The sequence below is a fragment of the Botrytis sinoallii genome (genome assembly GCF_014898435.1).
Source record: "Botrytis sinoallii strain Bc 23 chromosome Unknown BSIN_010, whole genome shotgun sequence".
NCBI lineage: Eukaryota > Fungi > Ascomycota > Leotiomycetes > Helotiales > Sclerotiniaceae > Botrytis > Botrytis sinoallii.
The window spans coordinates 915,170-933,598 of record NW_024066037.1 but is presented as its reverse complement, the minus strand read 5'-3'; the positions used below and the strand labels follow the sequence as shown (position 1 = coordinate 933,598).

The window sequence follows — 18,429 nt, the reverse complement described above, 5'->3', positions numbered from 1 at the left end:
AACCTTCAATAAGGAATTCAATACATGCTGGCGCAGTAATTAGTGTCCTTGGCCTAGTTTTGAAACCAACGAGTGCATCCGGCTTATGAGATATCACGAATGATCTTAGCCAGAACTCTTGCGCAAAGCTCACCAGACACCGGGGAAAACTCTCTGTTGCAAGAAAAACCGCGGTGGTCTAAGAACACACCTTCAACTTTATTCCAACCACGCTATCGTAGGTCATGAGCTAGTATATGAGTATATAGTATATAAGAGGGAATAGACGAATATTAGTCTATTATGGGAAAGCTGGCTCGTATTAACAACTAAATAGCTATGAAACACGTGATTTTCATGAAAACAGTATATGATTATTGAATTTCTTATCCTATATAAGAGGGAAAAAGCTCATATTATATACCTTTCCATTCTAATCTAGCTTCCGCTTTCGGTTATATCTCGTAGATCTCTTCCTAATACGGCCATTCCTTCGAAATAGAGCTCCTTTTCATATTCTTTATTAGTAGTCGTGTTTTCGGAATAATATGTTCGTTTTCGGAAGCTAATAATGGTCGTTTTCGGAAGCTAAATACGGTCGTTTTCGTATGGTTGCTTTCGGAAGCTTATAGGCGACGATCACGTGATTGGTAATGTGATTCGATACTAGTATAGGACTTTATTCTATATATTCAAAAGATATATTATTATATATTTTATAATAAAACAATACGCAAAATACTGCCTTGGTCCCCTATGAGGATTATTGTAAGCGCTTTTGACTGGCTTGAAGCAACAGGGGTCTTGCAAAACGATCTTGACGGCCATCGGAGTTGCCAAAGATATCCTATTCTGATCAACTGCCAGTGATAGAACACGAGTATTTCAAAGAATTTGGCGCAAACGTTTACGGTATAAGCCAAGATCGATACTTTAAAAGTTGGATTTGACCAAGCAAATACATCAACCTTACATCGGCTAAATGTCCCAATTACGGGAAACGTTGTATATCATGATTCATAGTCAGAGTAAACTTCAAATCTGATACCTTCATTTATCCAGTCAAATCGTACTTGAGATTTGAGGTCTGATCGGTTCCAGCATCACAAAGCGTCGTCCTTGACTAGGATTTCCCTCATCAATCGCTTCCTGTCGGAAACTGGAATACTGCAATAATGACTATTCGGCCAAGAAATATCCATGCCTGCATTGAGAACACTTGTTTTCTTTCGCAGAATGAAAAGTAGAAGCGGGGTACAGCGGTGTAAAAACGACAAGAGCGATCTAAACGAGCAAAAGTGTGGCGTCATTGAGTCCATCTGAAAAGACTGAACACGGCTTTTTTGAGCGATGTTTTCGTTAATGGGGGCTGGTAAGTGAGTTGTATCTTAACCTAGGTACCTACTGACCCTGAGTTGTCAAACCGATGAGCAGGAGCCAAATAGGAAACCTACATTAGCAATCTTCAGTGGTGTTCATAGGTGGGAAATTAAGTAAGATGAGAGTAAGAATAGTAGGAAGGAGATGTAAAGATTTGCTGGATGGTTGTCCTAACAAAGTAGTCATATAGTTCTGGATTTTTCAAAAAGCCTACTTGGCATACGAGGAAGGAAGCCTCTGGCATTTTCCAAAATTAGTTGTATTCATGAATATCGTGAGATAGGACCAATGTCCTATTCGGGGTTGATGATAAATCACGGACAATTCACATGAGTAGGCGAATTATAAATGTGGAAGAATGGAAGATTTTGTACGTAGAGGTGCGAATTCACCGGGATTCATGCTTAAGTTGGTATGCTTTTGGGAACATAAGATGATGACTGAGACTGAAAGACAGATAAAAAATGAGAAAATGGCATGGAGCACAACAGGGTTTTCAGACTGCCTGGAGATGTAGGGTTTTGAACGTGAAGGGAGAGGCCCCCATTTGAATTCGTGTCTATAATGTTTCCAAAAGCGTTGTGAACTGGTTTGGCCCTAAAATTCCTTGAACAATTCGGAGTGGCCACTCCCCAATGCAACTTTTGGTAAACAGACCGCCCGCGAACGCCATGAAATTCTTTTCCGAACCTTCACATATTCGGATTTTTGGAGAGCGAGATCGGAACATCGTGGAGATCATAGATAGCGTATAGGATGTCCGATGGGAGAATAATCATCACATGTAGCGCTTCGTGTGATGGTCAGAGATTTGCTTAAGGATCTTCATTTATCAAAGAGCTTTTGCTATAATTCTGCAAAGCCCTTTGCTTGTGCTAACAAGCATTCCCATCCCAATGCAAAATGCCCAAACAAAACCATCCGCTTAAACCTCAGTAGTAACTCTGGCCTTGGCGTTGGTAACCTTAACACCAAGTGCCTTAGCGCGTGCAACAATCTCAACTCTCTTTCTCGATGAAACGGCGTGGGAGATCCTAATAATTTGTTAGTGCCAGTTTTGATTTCGTCCTGAAATCGTTTGAACCTACTCTGCGGCGAAGGTCTTGTTGTGCATAAGGAGAAGCTCGACGTCGGATGTGTTGTTGACGAGGAAAGCCTTGTGGCCGGATGGCATCATGTGGCGGGTCTTCTTGTTGGAACCGAAACCAATCTATATCCTCATCAGCCCTGCTCAATTGAAACCCCTGCTGTGCATTGAATGCTCTCGAGTCCCAAGCCATATTGTTCGCGAGTATCATTTCAACCACAGCCAATTTCAGTTCCACGTACCGATGGCATAACCATTTGTCCCTTGAAACGTCTTCGGACACGGTTATCAATACCCTTAGGCTTTCTCCAGCTTGCGTCGACACATTTGTAGGTATCGCTCTGATGTCTGTGGAAACGCTTGGTGCCTGTAACAAAAATGTCAATCAGCCATTATTCGAAATCTTGTCCAGCCCTTGTCATTCGCAAAACTCAGTGCCGGCCATAACCCTTCATCGTTTCCAGGCTATGCAAGTCGAATGTCGAGGATCGATGAGGGGATTAAACGTACGCTTCTTGACGATAGGAACGTGCTTCTTAGCGGAAACCATCTAGAGAATCGTCAGCATGACGGATTTGAGGTAATTGCATCTCGCCAGGAGACATGGTAATAGCAATACACACCTTGTCGTCGGGTTGTCGATTGTTTGTCGTTGGTTGATACAATCTCCAGCGAAATCTTTTTTGGTAGTCTCATAGTTTAAAGCCCACAGAAACTTAAGCGAACCTGCTTACCTGAGGCATTAAAGTGTTAGGGCTTCCATGCTGATCACGTGTTAACGACAACAATTTGCGCATAGAGCTCCTAACGATGTAAATTGTATTTAATTGTGGTTTAGGATGTGGTCATTCAAAATCTAGATTATTCGGAATTTGGCATGTATAAAAACCCAAGATGGAATACTCAATCGGATCTAGATATCAACAATCCTGCATTACATCGATAAATAACAGAATGGATGCATGCTGCAAAATGGAAACAGATCGCAGTTCTTCGAAGCAGTATACCATTTCGATTCTAGAAAATGCAACATTTAAGTAATAATGCGGAAATATGGCGCTTCATTATTGGGAATTCATTACAATGTTTGCTGGAACAAATCCTGGGACGCCATACCTTCCACGACTTCTTCTATCGCAGTCCCATTTACCGCTCTATTTCCCAAGTGGTCCACCCCAGAATGTGCTACCAGTCGGTAACTCGAATTTCATGACGCGCATAATACTAGTCTATGTCCAAAGGTTTACTGGGTAGCACATTGAGCACCTCCTTCATCATCTTCATCATCATCTTCCCACTCGCCACCAGCACGAGGGTCTCCAGAATTTGCACCGAACTAGTTTGCAAATTAGCATGTAAAGGAAATGAGAGTTAATCAATGATACTTACATCTTCAATGTCGGCATCAGAATCGTATTCCACCTCATCAATCTCCTCAGCCGTGATTGGCGGCTCAGGTTTAGGCAAGACTGATTGCAGAGTGGAGAATGTAGCAGCATCTTCTGTCCAACCATTCTGAGGAAATTCGATTTTTACAATCAGGTACAAATCACCCTTGGAGTCGCTTCTCTTCAAAGGCATACCTTCGCCCTCTATCTTTAAGATTTGCCCGGGCTCCAATACCTTCCCTTGAGGATGGTTTATCGAGATACCACGTCCGTCTAAATGTTTCAAGACCACTCTTGAAAATCCTGTGAGAGCTTCAGCTAAAGTGATGTTGAGCTCCGCAGAAAGATCATCGCCAGCTCGCTGGAAGATTTCGTGATCTTCTTCATCAAGAATGAAGACGATGTCACCGGGCGTTTGATCAGGTACCTGATCAGCCTCACCCTCCAAAACAATTCGCTCTCCGTCTCTAGCACCTCTGGGTATATATAATTCCAATGACTTTTGTTCCTTGGTGGTACGCTTTCCTTTGCACTTCTTACACTTGTCCTTCTCCCTATAGTTTGTACCAGCTCCTGAGCAAGTGTCGCACGTAACTCTTTCTTGGGTAACAAGTCCTGGTCCAACGCTTCTGAGGCCAAGGGTGACACCACTACCCTTACACCTGCCACAGGTTTCTGGCTTGGCCTTCTCCTTTCCTCCACTACCTTTGCAATGGCTGCAAATTACGTTTTTCTTGCTCGTAAACTTCACTGTCTTGCCCTTGTACAGGTCTTCGAGGGTGATTTTGTATGGCTGCTCTTCGTCCGCTCCCCTTCGTGGTTTTCGTGGGCCTCCAGGTCCCCCAAATCCAGGCGGCATACCTCCCATGCCACCCATACCTCCACCAAACATTTGCGCCAAAATATCATCCAAATCAACTCCGCCTGCTCCCATACCAGGTCGACTTCCATCAAATGCAGCCATGCCGTGAACGTCGTACATTTCCCTCTTCTCCTCATCAAAGAGAATTTCGTAGGCCTGGCTCACTGTCTTGAACTTCTCATCCGCTTCCTCTCTTTGGTCCTCCGCTACCTTGTCGGGATGATGCTGTAGCGCTGCCTATAAAAGTCAATGGGAGATCTCAATAAACTAAGTGCGGGGAATAACATACTTTGTGGTATGCTTTCTTAATCTCAGACTTTGTAGCATCTTTGCTTATACCTAGGATGGCTGTATTATGGATATTAGTATTTTGAGGTCAATGGCGTCATTTGATAAACTCGCCATAGAGATCCGTCTCCCCTGATGCGCCGTTGGTGGCCATATTGAAATTTCTCAAGAATTGATGGCGGGGAACTTTGATTGTTCAGCGAATCGTAGGATTTTGTGATTTCAAAATTGGCTGTCTTTCTATGCTTTTGAACAAACGAGAAAAACAAACCCTTAAGTAGATACAAATGTTATGTGCAAAACGACAAATAAAATTTGTACGAAGAATGAAAATGAAAGTGGTAAGGCTGAAGAGATAATGATGAAGACGGCTTTTCTATTATTTTTATCTTAGCGCCTTTCCAACTGGAAGAAGCTCGAGCCACCGAGGCCTCGGCGTATGTGGCTGAGAGTTTGTGGCTGTTGGTATTTTCCTGTCCTCCAATCAATCACAAAATCTTTTTGGTGTGCCGTCAAATATTGAACTGAATTCTTCAAGATTTACTTTTCAGTTGTAGGATCACGATTTTCACAGTGAAATAAATTTGGAGATGAGGTTTCTCTCTGTGCCAGTGACAAGAAATACTGGCCAGAGATTATGGAAGAACAATGTTTGTTCCATATGTAAGAGATATGCCTCCACCCAAACAAATCAGTTTCCTCTGTCGGTAGCCTCGACCAAACTTCGTGCTGGCGGCCCTGTCAGAACTCGGTTTGCCCCATCCCCTACTGGGAATCTGCATTTGGGTTCTATGAGAACAGCACTCTTTAATTTTCTGCTTGCAAAGGCTACTGGTGGCCAATTTCTTTTGCGGATTGAAGACACGGATACGGTAAGTCAATTATAGAAAGCCTTTGCCAATAGGATCACACTAAATTAAGAAGGATAGAACCGTCCCTGGAGCCGAAGAGCGTCTATACAGAGATCTAGAATGGGCTGGTATCCAATGGGATGAAGGTATCTTAGCTCGATATTGAATTCTTAGAATGAGTTAACTAAGAATTTTCAGGCCAAAAGTTGGTGGACCATTTGCCCCATACAGGCAGGTACGTCAATGTCTTGTAGTTTCATGATATCAGAATGTAATACTGATATCAACAGTCAGAACGAAAAGCAATGTATTGGGAACACGCTCAAACACTGGTCGAGGCAGACTTAGGCTACAGATGTTTCTGCTCATCCAAAAGACTACACGAATTACGGGTTTATCAGAGTAGCAAGGGCCTCCCACAGGCTTATGATGGAACTTGCAGACACATTCCAAAGGATCAATCTGATGAGAAGGCATCGAGGGGAGAGTCTCACGTGATTAGAATGAAAGTTCCAGAACAATGGCCAGGCTTCCAGGATGAAGTTTATGGTAAAATCAGACCAACGTTGACTCGTAGTCCCCAATCGGAATTTAAGGAATTCCAAGATCCAATTATGGTAAAATCAGATGGATTTCCAACCTATCATTTGGCAAACGTTGTGGACGATCATTTCATGAAGATCACACATGTTGTTCGAGGATCGGTACGTAACTTCCATTCTCGTGACGAATTCGAGCTAATCATAGCTTCAAGGAATGGATTCCATCAACCCATATGCATGTTGCTATGTATAAGGCGTTTGGGTGGGAGCCACCCACCTTTGCACATGTTGGCCTCCTTTTGAATAAAGAGCGAAAGAAGCTTAGCAAACGAGATGGTGCTATTGATATTAAAACCTATCGAGATGCAGGGTATTTTCCAGAAACTATAACTAACTTTGTCGCTCTTCTTGGGTGGTCACACGATCGATCCTACGATGTAATGGGTATGCAAGAACTTATAGACAATGTATACATTTCTCCTTTCCAATGCATAATGACAATCCACTAACTTAATATAGGCAAGCATGAAATATACCAGAGGTGACTCTGTGGTAACATTTGAAAAGCTTAATTTCATACAAAGAAAACACGCCGCAAGATATAAGGAATTACGACGTTCAGATGAACCTATCTTGCCTTCTCAAGATCTCCTAGAATTAGCTGCAAAGCCAATCCTCAATCGTATGAAAACTCTTCCAGAATTTGAAGACTTGATCTTCTACAACTGTGAGAACAACGATGCCGCAAAGGAAAACTACATCCTCTCTATAATTAGCGCTGGAATCCAAAACTACACACTCCCCGAGACCTTTTACTCCAACCATAAATACTTTTTCGCAGCCCCCACAACTCTCGAACTTGAATCTAGAACCCCGCCCCACAAGCTCCACTCCGCTCCCGAGGGGGTAATTTACTCTGTCCCCTCCGACTTCACCAATTCCTTCGACGCTTTATCTTCCATTTCCCTTGAAAATTGGAACGCCCCTGAATTAAAAGGTTTTACAAACCTTGTCGTCGACCAAGGAGCCATGATGAGCACTGCTGAATTTACTGCTAGCGGAAAACCATACACCGAAGATGCACAAAAAGTTATCAAGAAGAGTTGGATGAAACTCGTGCATGCGTATCTCAGGTGGGCAATTGCAGGAGGTCAGAGTGGACCGGATACGGCGGATATTATGGCGATCTTGGGGAGGGAGGAGTCCCTTAGACGGTTGGGGGTTGCGAAGGAGATTATGGAGGATCGGCTGAAGACACTTGAGAAAGCTGAAAGGGGCTCCGTTGCAGAAAATTAAAATAGTAGGTTATTACATAGATAGTATGGCAAGGGCCTCAATTGTTTGGTTAAAGGTATAAAAAGTTTGAGGATGACTAGTCACGAGTGTTGTGGCCAAAAAAAAAATCGTGGTGAGAAATGTAGAATAGATCATATTGATGCCGTGTATCATAACTTCATTCCTCCCCATTCTAAACTACTGTATCCGGTGTAGTTTTTAGACTTTAAAACGCCATCATAAACCCATGCGCCAAAGCAATGCTCACAAGAGCTTACGAAATGTCAGGTGTCTCCTAAATCCATTATTCCGCCGCTGGAACAGCTGGAACAATTTGAGCAGCAGGATCAGCTGCAGTCTTTGGCGCCGCGCCTAGCCCATTGAACAACTGCGCTTTGACCTCCCCAGCCTTCAGCCCTGTCATCTCTTCCCCAGCAATTTTGCTACTATCCTTAACAACCTTCACTAATTGTTGATCCATTCCCCTACTCAACGATGATCCGGCAGTTGTTCTTCCATTGCGACTAATACCGGAACTTGCTTGTCGGATCTTGGAGCTCAAATCAAGCATCTGCTTGCTGCTATATTCGCGGTTGGTGAACAAAGGACTCTGACTCAATGTTTGAACCCAATATTTGTTCCACAATAATTCCAAAAGATGTGAATCTAACGAACTTTTGAAATGTGAGACTTCTAGAGAGTAGTATCTGCTGCTATGTGCGCCAAAATCTTCAATCTTCGCAAGGGGGATGGTTTGATATCCATCGCCGGATCCTGCATCCGTGGGCTTGTAATTATCGGGATAGGTTCTGAATGCACCGATTTCGACTTTTCCGGCAGAGATGGTGCGATCGGGATCAATAACCACAGCCAGGAAGGGGTCTGAGAACATTTGTTGCGTGGCTTGCGTTCCAACATCGATACCACTCAACCAACATCCATAGCCTGGATGACTGTGATACCATCCCACCGCATTCTCCAATTTGCCCTGATCTCTACAGTGTTGTAAATACTCGACCATGTATTCGTTTGCCTCATCCTGAGCATTGACTCGAGTCTCTGTTCCCTCGACGGGTAGACGGAATGCATCTGTGACAATGATAGTGTCGCCTGCGATTTTTCCTTGCATCAATCCCATGACTTCGATAGAACCACCTGACCGGGCGTGCATAACCATTTTTAAGAGGGCAACAGCGGAGATCCGGACGTTTTTAAAGTGGTGAGGATCGGTTTTCCAGGGCTTGGCATTTTGAATAGCCTTTTGTTCTTCGGGGTCGTAGGTATAGAGGGCGTCGCGGTTGGGATCCACGAGTTGGACATTGTTGTCAAGCTCTGTAATTGATAAGGTCAGTTTCAGGAATGAGGTAGCGTGATAAGAGCATAGTGAGGGAGGAGGGGGGCAGGTGCAGTGGCAATGGCAATGGCAATGGCAATTGCATAGATGAAGAGAGCTTCAAGGCTAGACAGTTACTTACCCCAGGTCTTGAAAGCAGTATCCATGGTTGATGGATAAGTTTCAGTTGGAAGGAGTTTCAGTCAGAGGTATTTGGTTCTTCGTCGAGGTTGTTGTTTATGATGACTGGGAAGGCTTAAGGGTAGCCGTGTGATGTCGTTTCAAGTGATCTCTTGTCCTGATGATGTAGGGTGGAGGTTGGAGAGCTTGGATTATTTAAGGAATGTTAACTTTATTTCCTACTGTATTGCAGCCTTGTGAGCTTTGCTCGGTACTCCGATGGCGTATTCGAGGTATTCACCCTGCCTACCGTGGTAAGCTCGATCTCTTTCCTTGGTTGAATCATAATCGCACACGGCCTCTAAAAAGGCGGGGGGTCTTTTTTTAGCCATCTGCGCTAAGGAATAAATCCTTGCTTATCTAATTATATTTGATAATTTCTGTATTCCAACCAATCATATACCGCATTTGCCAATTTAATGTTTATTTCGATGAAACTATCCCTCTAGCAACAATTCTCCAGCCTCAATTTTACTAAGCGTAAATACAAACTTCCCGGTTCTACCAAACTATTTCCATTTCTTCCATGCGAATCATTTCTCGATCTTCCAGACCAACGAACCACTCAACTTTTATACAAAGCACAACTACGTACACATAAGAAGTTTGCACCCACAAGAAATCTTTGAACCTGGTAATGAGAATTGAAGAGGAAAATTCCTCAAGATTTGGTTGGTTTCGTGGTCGCAACAAGAATACCGGTAGAACGAGGGATCATCATATTGAGGAGCTGAGCTGAGCATTGTTCAATTGTTTCCAAATTCGAATTCTCCACTCTCAATACAGTTCCTCCCTCCCTCTCCACTTCTACGAGACAGGAATTCTCTCCACGGTCCACAACCCACAATCATCCATTTTACCTCATAATTGAACTTCTCCTTTCTTCAATCAGGGGCTTCCAGCCATCTCTTTTTATTCAAGCTGCTTCCCCCGCCGAAGTAAGGTGCCTTCGCATAGGAGTGGCTTGTATTACAAAATGGATACTAGCTACTTATCGTCGCAGGTCTCGACGATCATAGATCAGCTTCATGGCTTGTTCGATGAAATTGGTGTTCCGTCGCGGGAACGAGAGACTCGAGAATCAGAGGTATGTAGTGTTTACTTGGCTTGGAAAGAAGAAAGTAGTGAAACCTAACATTTTTAGTTATTCGTTGCCCTCTCCGAGACCTTACACAACCAAGTACGATTGGTCGCGGACGAGAAAAATGACTTGACAGAAGAAGCTCGCCGTATTATTACAACAATTAAGCAGATGGAAGCTTCCCTCGATGATGATAAAGATCACCATGAGTATGAGCCCGAAGACGAGGACCTCCAAATTACTTATCCCTTGATGCAATGTCTACAAGGATTAAAAGAAAAACATCTTCATATATCAAAGATACATAGAGAGAGATTTGAACAAGTCAAGAGTAAGTTTTAAGTTTTCCTTCAATTTGACACTAGGCTGTACTGACACATAGTAGAACTTGTTCAAGCTCTTGAGTCATATTCATCCCATTTAGAGCCATCTTTCATTAAAATCGAACTCCCACCCACATCTTTGAACGCGAGTATTCCTCCCACATTCGACCTTTCAAATAACTATGTTAGCGATCTCGACGATGAATTCACCCGCGTTTACGAAGAGTATACCCGCCGTGTCGCACTAGTAAAGGCTACTGCGGAAAATATCATTCAACTATGGGCTGAACTTGGCACGCCACAGGCTCAGACCGATAGCGCAATTGTTAAATACTATCGCGATGCGCCAGAGCAACTTGGTTTACACGAAGATGATATCTCCAGATTGCGCATGAAGCAAAGCAAATTGGTAGATGAGAAGAAGAGTCGAGAGAAGCGCTTGAGAGATCTACGTACTGCAGTCGAGGCTTTGTGGGCAAAGCTGGGCATCGACGAGTTTGAACAGAAACGATTTTTGAACGGCAATCGAGGGTTTGGCCTACGACAGATTAACGAATTCGAAGATGAATTATCAAGATTGAATGAGCTCAAGAGACAAAATCTACATCTATTTGTTGAGGATGCCCGATACAAATTACAAGAGCTGTGGGATGGTCTGTTCTTTTCTGAGGAAGAGATGCTCGAGTTCACTCCCGCATTCTCAGATGTCTACAGTGATGCTCTTTTGGAGGCTCACGAACAGGAAATCGGCCGTCTTGAGGTCCTTAAAGAACAACGCGCACCCACTTTAGCTCTCATCGAGGAACATCGATCACTTGTCAAAGACAGAGATGATCTTCAAGCATCATCACAAGATGCAAGTCGTTTGATGATGCGTGGGCAAAAGGGCGAAAAGCGTGATCCAACACGTTTGTTGCGTGAGGAAAAGATGAGAAAGAGAATCGCTAAAGACTTACCAAAGATTGCAGCAAAACTGAGAACTGTTCTAGAGGAGTGGGAGGAAGAATATGGCCGTCCTTTTATGGTACACGGTGAACGATACCTTGATGAATTGGAAGTTTCTGAAGCCAAATCTGCTCCAGGGCCGCGTTCAAAAACACCAGCAGGACCACCTCCAAGTACCATGAAGCCCCCTCCAAAAACTGTTGTCAAGGCTGGAACATTGGGTCGCTCTAACAGCGCACCAAGACCTGCTCCACCAAATAGATCTGGTGCCAAAACACCCACCGCAGGGGGAACAATCAGGAGACATCAATCTTCTGCCTCAGTATCCGCAGCGAGTGGTGTAAAATCACCTTCTAGGCTCCCAAATCGTATACCTTTGTCAAGTCTTAAGCTTCCCAACTCTCCAGAACGCGATCGACGAACTGGATCTATGCGTCCCGAATCAAGACAAGCGACTAGCACTATCCGGGGCAAGATGGGCCCACCACCATCAAGAGCTCCACCCCCAAAGATGCGTGAGCTATTTGAACCACCACCACCTTCGGCTCCTCCAACTCAAACATACTATCATCGCGATGAGAGCTTTAATTCTTCAACTGGCAGTGTCCGACCAGTATCTCCCGATGATGTTTTCGAAGCACCACCACCAAAGGCTAAGGAAAGACCTCAGTCGTATCAGGACTTGAGAGCTTCAATGCGATCAAATTTCGGCCAATCATTAACTTATGGATCTGCGCCACCCGCTAGCAGCCGTCAACTTTCTACTACATCTAGCTCCGCAAATACCGGCTCTGGCTCTGAGAACTGGGAAACCTATGGAGATGTATCTGAGACTGAGCCAGAAGAAGACTCAAATGAGGATTATTTCGCGAAACTTCGGGCTGCTAGAGCAAATCGATATACTCCAGATGATGAAGCTCCTCCATTCCGTGGTAGTGCTACTATAAATAGTAGTATGATGAAGAAAAAGGGTTATCCACTTTACAAAGGACCTGCTGGGCAAGTTCTTAGTAACGATCGATTGTGCACGCGAATTGTTTCTGGAAGTGAAGCTAACTGGACTGATGAAGATGCTTTTTAAGTGAACAACGTGTTAAACACAAAATGCGGTTGGCGTTCGTGGGTTTCTTCAATTGAACTATAAGTCTTTACTCTCTTGTCGTTAACGGTTTCAATTGGCCTAGACAGATTTCATTTCTTGTACTTTTTCTTCTTTCAAGCAAGCATAGGATATTTTTCTGGTACGACTGTCATGCTTCGTGTATGATTGGAACGGCCTATTTTTTCTCTTCTACTGATTTTGTCTTTCAAACATACCATCTTGTGCTTTCTTTGCAGCAAAATTCCCTTTTTGTAATAGGTCTGGGAGGGGATATGTAGGAGTAAAAGGGAGGGATGGATAAGTGAGAGATGGGTGGAATGGCCTTGGCTTGGATGGATGGGTGGGACTGGAGGATGTATCAGGCGTTTTTCTATGATTCACACATATTCTATGAGATGAGTGGATGTGGATGTGGATATCGAGGTCTTGTCATGTAGCTAAATATCAAATATGAAACGAGATATCACATGAACGTTTTCGTTTGGAATTGGTTTTGGTGTGAATGCGAATGTGAAATGTTCAGGGTTTCTTTTCTCCCCCCCTGCTGGAGAGACTTTTGCTTTTCGATACCTATGTGAATATCTCGCGTGTCAGTATTATGTATATGTATGCACTATGTATATCTGTAAGGTTATATCCATCATGTACGTATGATATTCTCCTCGAGCTCTCTTCGCCACTCTCTTTCAAGAATAGAATGATGTATGGGTTTGATTTAATTCTCTCGCTTCCTTACCGAGGTAGATAAATAGATAGGTGGGCAGGTAGGTAGGTATTCCGGGAAACTTTTCCTTGGAGAAGAGAGGAGAAAGATGTGGGTGTGAATTCTTCTGAACTCAATACCGCTTCTCCCCCTTTCTCTCCGCCTCTATATGTGATGTGATATTCAGTATTCTTTTTTTTTATTCCCTCTTGTCTTGTACTCCTGAGTTTTGAGGCCCTTGGGAGATTATGTATGTGGGATGTCTGAATTTTCATGTTTGGTGTTAGATGGTAGATGCTTAACATGCAGGTGCTTAATGCTTCTTGGAGATGAGACGTGCGATTTTGTGAGGATGGAAGATATTATAGTGCGCTAAATACTGAGGTGGTTTCAACAGTACTATTTTGTGGGTATCAAATTGCAATGGAATAGGATGTATAAATTTTCTGATGTGTTCATAACTTCCATTATAGTTCAATAATCGAATATTCAATAATGCAATAACCCCCTATTGGCATTTCCCGCATCTGGATACTAGTATCTCAATCGAATTTCCCAACTCCAGATATATACATAACCCCTCAAAAATCCAACGAACCCCTGAATTCAATCCACAAATCGCCTAAACCAAATACGGAGCCTCATCCACTTTCTTCTCATTTTTCCAGGAATCGCGGATCCATCTCCAGCTCAGAAGATACGGTGAGCATGCGCCGAGTTCCTTTCTGATTTCTCTCAGTCGCTCTTGTTTATCGTCAGAGAAGAAAATATGCGTAACGCCTTCTTCCCTGACTTTTCTTTTGATGTCGATATCATCTCCCTCCACAATCTTCCCACTCGCGATCCGAAAATGTTCAAACTCGATCCGCACATTCAGATCCATGTCGAACGTCATTAATTCCCCGACCACAAAAATTGCCTTGCAGCCCCAAAACATGCTCCCCTTGAATTCAGTCATATCCACGCCTTGCTTCATCAGCATATCTTGCAGATATTTCGTGAGGGTTTTGCCTTCAACTCTGGCCATATTTTCTATGATTCCTTTGTATTCCAGCGGTCCCACGTCCCGGTAATATGGATCGCCATGTTCATCTGAGTTTGCTTCGATCTCTTCTTTGTCTTCGTCTCTGCAATATAACATGTGGATCATCTCGAATGGGATTATGAATCTAGATGTTCTACCCTGTGCAGCATCTGATTCTCTTTGCGCAACTGCGTGTAATACCCACTGCGGTTTAACGATGCTAGTTTTCTTGGTGTTCATCAAGGCAGCGACTTTAACCACGCGTTTATCGGCTATGACGATTATCTCTTCTTTAGCGGTAGGAGATTGAAAGATATTTCCTCCATTTTCCTTGATGATTTTTTCGACTTCCACCTTGGATTTCTTAGAAGGATGAATCATCTCGCTTAGCACGCAGAAGTTGAGTCCCTTAAATACATCTGTGTTTGGTCCCGCATATTCTGTGTTTCCAACATTTTCTGTGCCAGCGATAATATGTTCTCTCTTGACTCGCTTCGAACCTCTTTTCTTCTTGTCGACTTTGAATTCGTCTTCTTTCCCCTTCTCCACTTTGGCTTTTATTTCCATGAATTCTTCAATTGAAAGTGCACTTTTCCAATCTTTATCTGGACGTAACCGTTTGAAACGCGGAAATCTTAATGTGTAGTTTGTGCGGAATGAGTCGGATATGCCTACTGATGCAGCTTTGACTTCTACGACTATTGAATCGTCTGCTTTGATCCATACATCTGGTCGTTCTTTCTCTTGATGAGAGCCGGCTAGTTCTATGAATTCTGTAGGTGGGGATTCGATGTCCCATTTATGCCATTTTCCGTCGGTTTGATGGCGGATAGCGGCATAGTCATCTGCATTAAATCCACCGCCTACTTTGAAGAAAGAAAAACATTTCATGGGGTTTGCTCCTGTCCTGTGATTTAGTTTTCATTTGTCAATTGGAAAATGGGGGGCAATCATACCAGTTTTGATTTGTTTCTCGTTAACACGTAAACCGCATAAGAATGACGATAAATTTCCTCCTCGATGACCTGATCCATAATATCCACCAATGATGATGCAATCCAAAGATTCTCCAAATCCAGTCATATATTCAGGTTTAACTTTCATCCAATCATCATTTCGACTATTTAGTCTATACATTGATCGTGGATTCTTCAACACCAGTCCTTCAGAGCCCTCAGCCACGATTTTCCGTAAAGCAGGATCAATTTCAGAAGCTGATTTGGCGGATTTGAAATCGTGTTTTTCAATTCGTCCTTCAACATTGTGAACCGCTGCCTCCAATGCGTTCCGTCTATCCCTCAAAGTGTGTTTCGTGATATTATCGCCATTCAGGTATAAGCAGTCGAATACTTTGAATACTGGCCTAGCAGCTGTAGCAGAGAATGGATCTTTTCCTCCTGATATCGCGGCTGTCTTCAAAGTACCAAATGCCACTATCTTATTCGTAATTGGATCCCATGTAATCATCTCGCCATCCAATATAATACTAGTTACTCTTGGATCGAAAGCCTTTTTCATATGTCTTGTCAGTGCTGCATTGTCGTCTTCGAAACTATTTCCATAGAGATATGTATAGTCTTTGCCTTTTCTAGACCACCATGTAAATCGACGACCTCCTGGCATGTCATCATTTTCTTCCATGTGCATTTGGATTCTTTCGCCATCTAATTTCTCTTCAATCCAAAATTCAATCTCGTTATTCTTGCCCTTGGTATCTTGAGGACACATTTTCTGAACCATTTTGTCAAATGAAGGTGCCATAAATTGTGCAAGTTGAGGTTGGAAACACGATCCCAATTCCACACCTGTCTCATCAGCTTCTAAAGTGACATTAGGATCCGTAAGTTCCCAACAAACTCTTCGGAGACTAGAAGAGACATTAAATAGCGCCTCTCCATCTGGATGCCAAAGCTATAGGAATAAATCAGTAATATTACAGAAATACTCGACATCGACTTACATTAAGAAACGTCTTTTCCGAAGCTCCAATCTTCATCTGCCGAAGAATCATTCTAATTAACCAAACCAACTCAGCCGGATTCATTCTCTGATAAAATTCTCGAAAAATAGGCAATTGATTTTCTTCCTTTTGGGCCAAAGCAAGTTTGTCAAGCATCTCATTAACTTCCCCAATACTCATATTTCCAACCTTCTGTCTCATTGGTCTTTTCGATAAAACCTCATAACACCTTCCCGGAAAATCTCCCGAATTGGCACTTGGGGGACCTCGCGCTGGAAGTTTCCAATTCATAAGATTATACCCATCATCCGAATCTTTAGACAGATTCAAAAGCTTGATAATGAGCTTTGCAACCGAAGCTTCTTTCAATCCATACATAGCTCTATCGCGATCTTTTTCAGGGATGATCAAGCGTAAAGCAGGGAAGAAATCATCGCCTACTTGGTCGCGCCATCGCGACATAAATCGGATGATGATATTTCTTCGTATTTCATGAGGAGAAAGATTATTAGGTCCATGTGGTCCTAATTTTTTGCGTGCAGTGGCTGGACCTGGCTTTTTATTCTTGTTGGCCTCAAGAGGATCGAAGAGTGATTGGAATAATTCATGGAATGGTAATGTTTTTCCATGATTATGAGGACGATTTGGATATCTTATCTTTCATTAGATTTTGATCATATCTAGATGAATTGAATTGTTCAACTTACTTGTCGTTAAGCTCCTCTTTACTAATGGTGCTATGAGCATACTGACGTTCATCATCAGCTATAGCCTCAGCGTCAGGCCTTTTGTTTTTATTCTGTTGACTCGAAGACATGATTCATGATGTTGAGAATAATCAACTCTGAAATGATTGAAAGTTGATGCTTAAGAAGACCTTTTCGATACTCAATGCTTACGGTTGCCTAGCTAAGCGCGAAATTGACAGGCTGTCACGTGAATGTAGTCGTACTTTGCGTATGGCTACTTCTGTACATAAATAGTCTTATTAGGCGGTAGGTGCCAATCTTTACTCATAAAATGTCTACAACTTTCACTGTGATCTCTATTAGAAGTTTTAGTACAGCTTCTCGACTCAATATCCGTATTTGCTATTTTTATCATGAACTTGCAACCCGCTAACCTTACTTTGTCATACACTTGCTTGGAAAATCCTTCTCAATGTGGTACAAAAAAATATGGGTTGATTTACACGTGTAGAAAATACGTGTCGGAGCTTACAAGTGAATGAAAGATTCATGAAGACTACCTACTTAGTGATAGAGTCAAATGAATACTCGCTGTACTGCTTCTAAACTAGGACGTTTGCATTTGTATCCTGAGGAAATGGGCAATCGATACGTGAAGTCAAGCCTTCTAGACTAGTATTCGTGGGAAGTAATTCCAGATACTAATTCCAGATATCTATATCTATTATCCTATCCATCCATCACATTCACATCAAGATTAAAGTTCTCACTTCATAGCTGAATGAGATCATGGCGCCCGGGCTGCTGATATAATAAAATACAAAGGTTCTTGAGAATGAGATTTTTTTTACTATGCATGCGATAAACACTCGATCTTCTTCCTTTTCCTCGGCGATAGTATTAGACTTGAGGATTGAATCCTGTTAAGGTTCAATATAGAATACCATATTTCATCGCGATCCTTTGTACTTTGTCGGTTTCTATGGAGTGCAATCACCTCATCATTCCCGCGAAGACACCTCGCATTTCGGTTTCATAGATGCGTACAGTGTAAGTGTGCCTCTCCATTGAGAGGAAGATGAGTAAAATCATCGGTTCATTGTCTGCATTTTATTAAACAAACAAAGTACACTGTATATTCTTGCAACGCGATACCCTTTAGTGTCCGTTAATGTGCTTTACAAACCAACCACAAGGAGATGTTATACCCTATGTGAATTCGGCTGCGATATGTTTATTTTTCCAGAAAAGAGTGTCGTATATACCTTGGTCTATATGTATTGTTGCAAGACTGCACAACATGTTATGGAATAAATAAATTGAAATCTATGATGGAATCCCATATTAACTCGCCGATGCCACTAGGATGTATTGGTGAAAACGATCAGATATATGATCTAAACATCAACAAATATAGTGCGTGTAATAAAAAAAGAC

The 18,429-nt window shown here is 42.7% G+C and overlaps 6 protein-coding genes across 6 annotated transcripts; 2 read left to right on the top strand and 4 right to left on the bottom strand.

Annotated features, from left to right (window-relative positions):
• Positions 1–2,284: 2,284 nt before the first annotated feature.
• EAF02_006418 (uncharacterized protein) lies at positions 2,285–3,189 on the bottom strand (the record flags this gene model as incomplete). Its single annotated transcript, XM_038902466.1, has 6 exons — positions 2,285–2,393; positions 2,448–2,569; positions 2,689–2,813; positions 2,957–2,996; positions 3,070–3,124; positions 3,173–3,189. 6 exons carry the CDS (start codon positions 3,187–3,189, stop codon positions 2,285–2,287), a joined length of 468 nt encoding a protein of 155 aa, XP_038757686.1.
• A 500-nt stretch (positions 3,190–3,689) lies between these two features.
• Positions 3,690–5,138, bottom strand: EAF02_006417 (uncharacterized protein; the record flags this gene model as incomplete). The annotated part of the gene is made up of 4 exons (XM_038902465.1): positions 3,690–3,782; positions 3,836–4,933; positions 4,986–5,044; positions 5,099–5,138. The coding sequence occupies 4 exons, from the start codon at positions 5,136–5,138 to the stop codon at positions 3,690–3,692; spliced, it is 1,290 nt and encodes a 429-aa protein (XP_038757685.1).
• A 436-nt stretch (positions 5,139–5,574) lies between these two features.
• On the top strand, positions 5,575–7,673 carry EAF02_006416 (uncharacterized protein; the record flags this gene model as incomplete). The annotated part of the gene is made up of 6 exons (XM_038902464.1): positions 5,575–5,856; positions 5,909–5,981; positions 6,042–6,070; positions 6,126–6,539; positions 6,590–6,844; positions 6,897–7,673. The coding sequence occupies 6 exons, from the start codon at positions 5,575–5,577 to the stop codon at positions 7,671–7,673; spliced, it is 1,830 nt and encodes a 609-aa protein (XP_038757684.1).
• Positions 7,674–7,956: 283 nt separating this feature from the next.
• EAF02_006415 (uncharacterized protein) lies at positions 7,957–9,152 on the bottom strand (the record flags this gene model as incomplete). The annotated part of the gene is made up of 2 exons (XM_038902463.1): positions 7,957–8,984; positions 9,128–9,152. 2 exons carry the CDS (start codon positions 9,150–9,152, stop codon positions 7,957–7,959), a joined length of 1,053 nt encoding a protein of 350 aa, XP_038757683.1.
• A 989-nt stretch (positions 9,153–10,141) lies between these two features.
• Positions 10,142–12,595, top strand: EAF02_006414 (uncharacterized protein; the record flags this gene model as incomplete). The annotated part of the gene is made up of 3 exons (XM_038902462.1): positions 10,142–10,252; positions 10,310–10,577; positions 10,632–12,595. The coding sequence occupies 3 exons, from the start codon at positions 10,142–10,144 to the stop codon at positions 12,593–12,595; spliced, it is 2,343 nt and encodes a 780-aa protein (XP_038757682.1).
• Positions 12,596–13,750: 1,155 nt separating this feature from the next.
• Positions 13,751–17,120, bottom strand: EAF02_006413 (uncharacterized protein; the record flags this gene model as incomplete). The annotated part of the gene is made up of 4 exons (XM_038902461.1): positions 13,751–15,245; positions 15,300–16,254; positions 16,304–16,955; positions 17,011–17,120. 4 exons carry the CDS (start codon positions 17,118–17,120, stop codon positions 13,942–13,944), a joined length of 3,021 nt encoding a protein of 1,006 aa, XP_038757681.1. The 3' UTR covers positions 13,751–13,941.
• Positions 17,121–18,429: the final 1,309 nt, after the last annotated feature.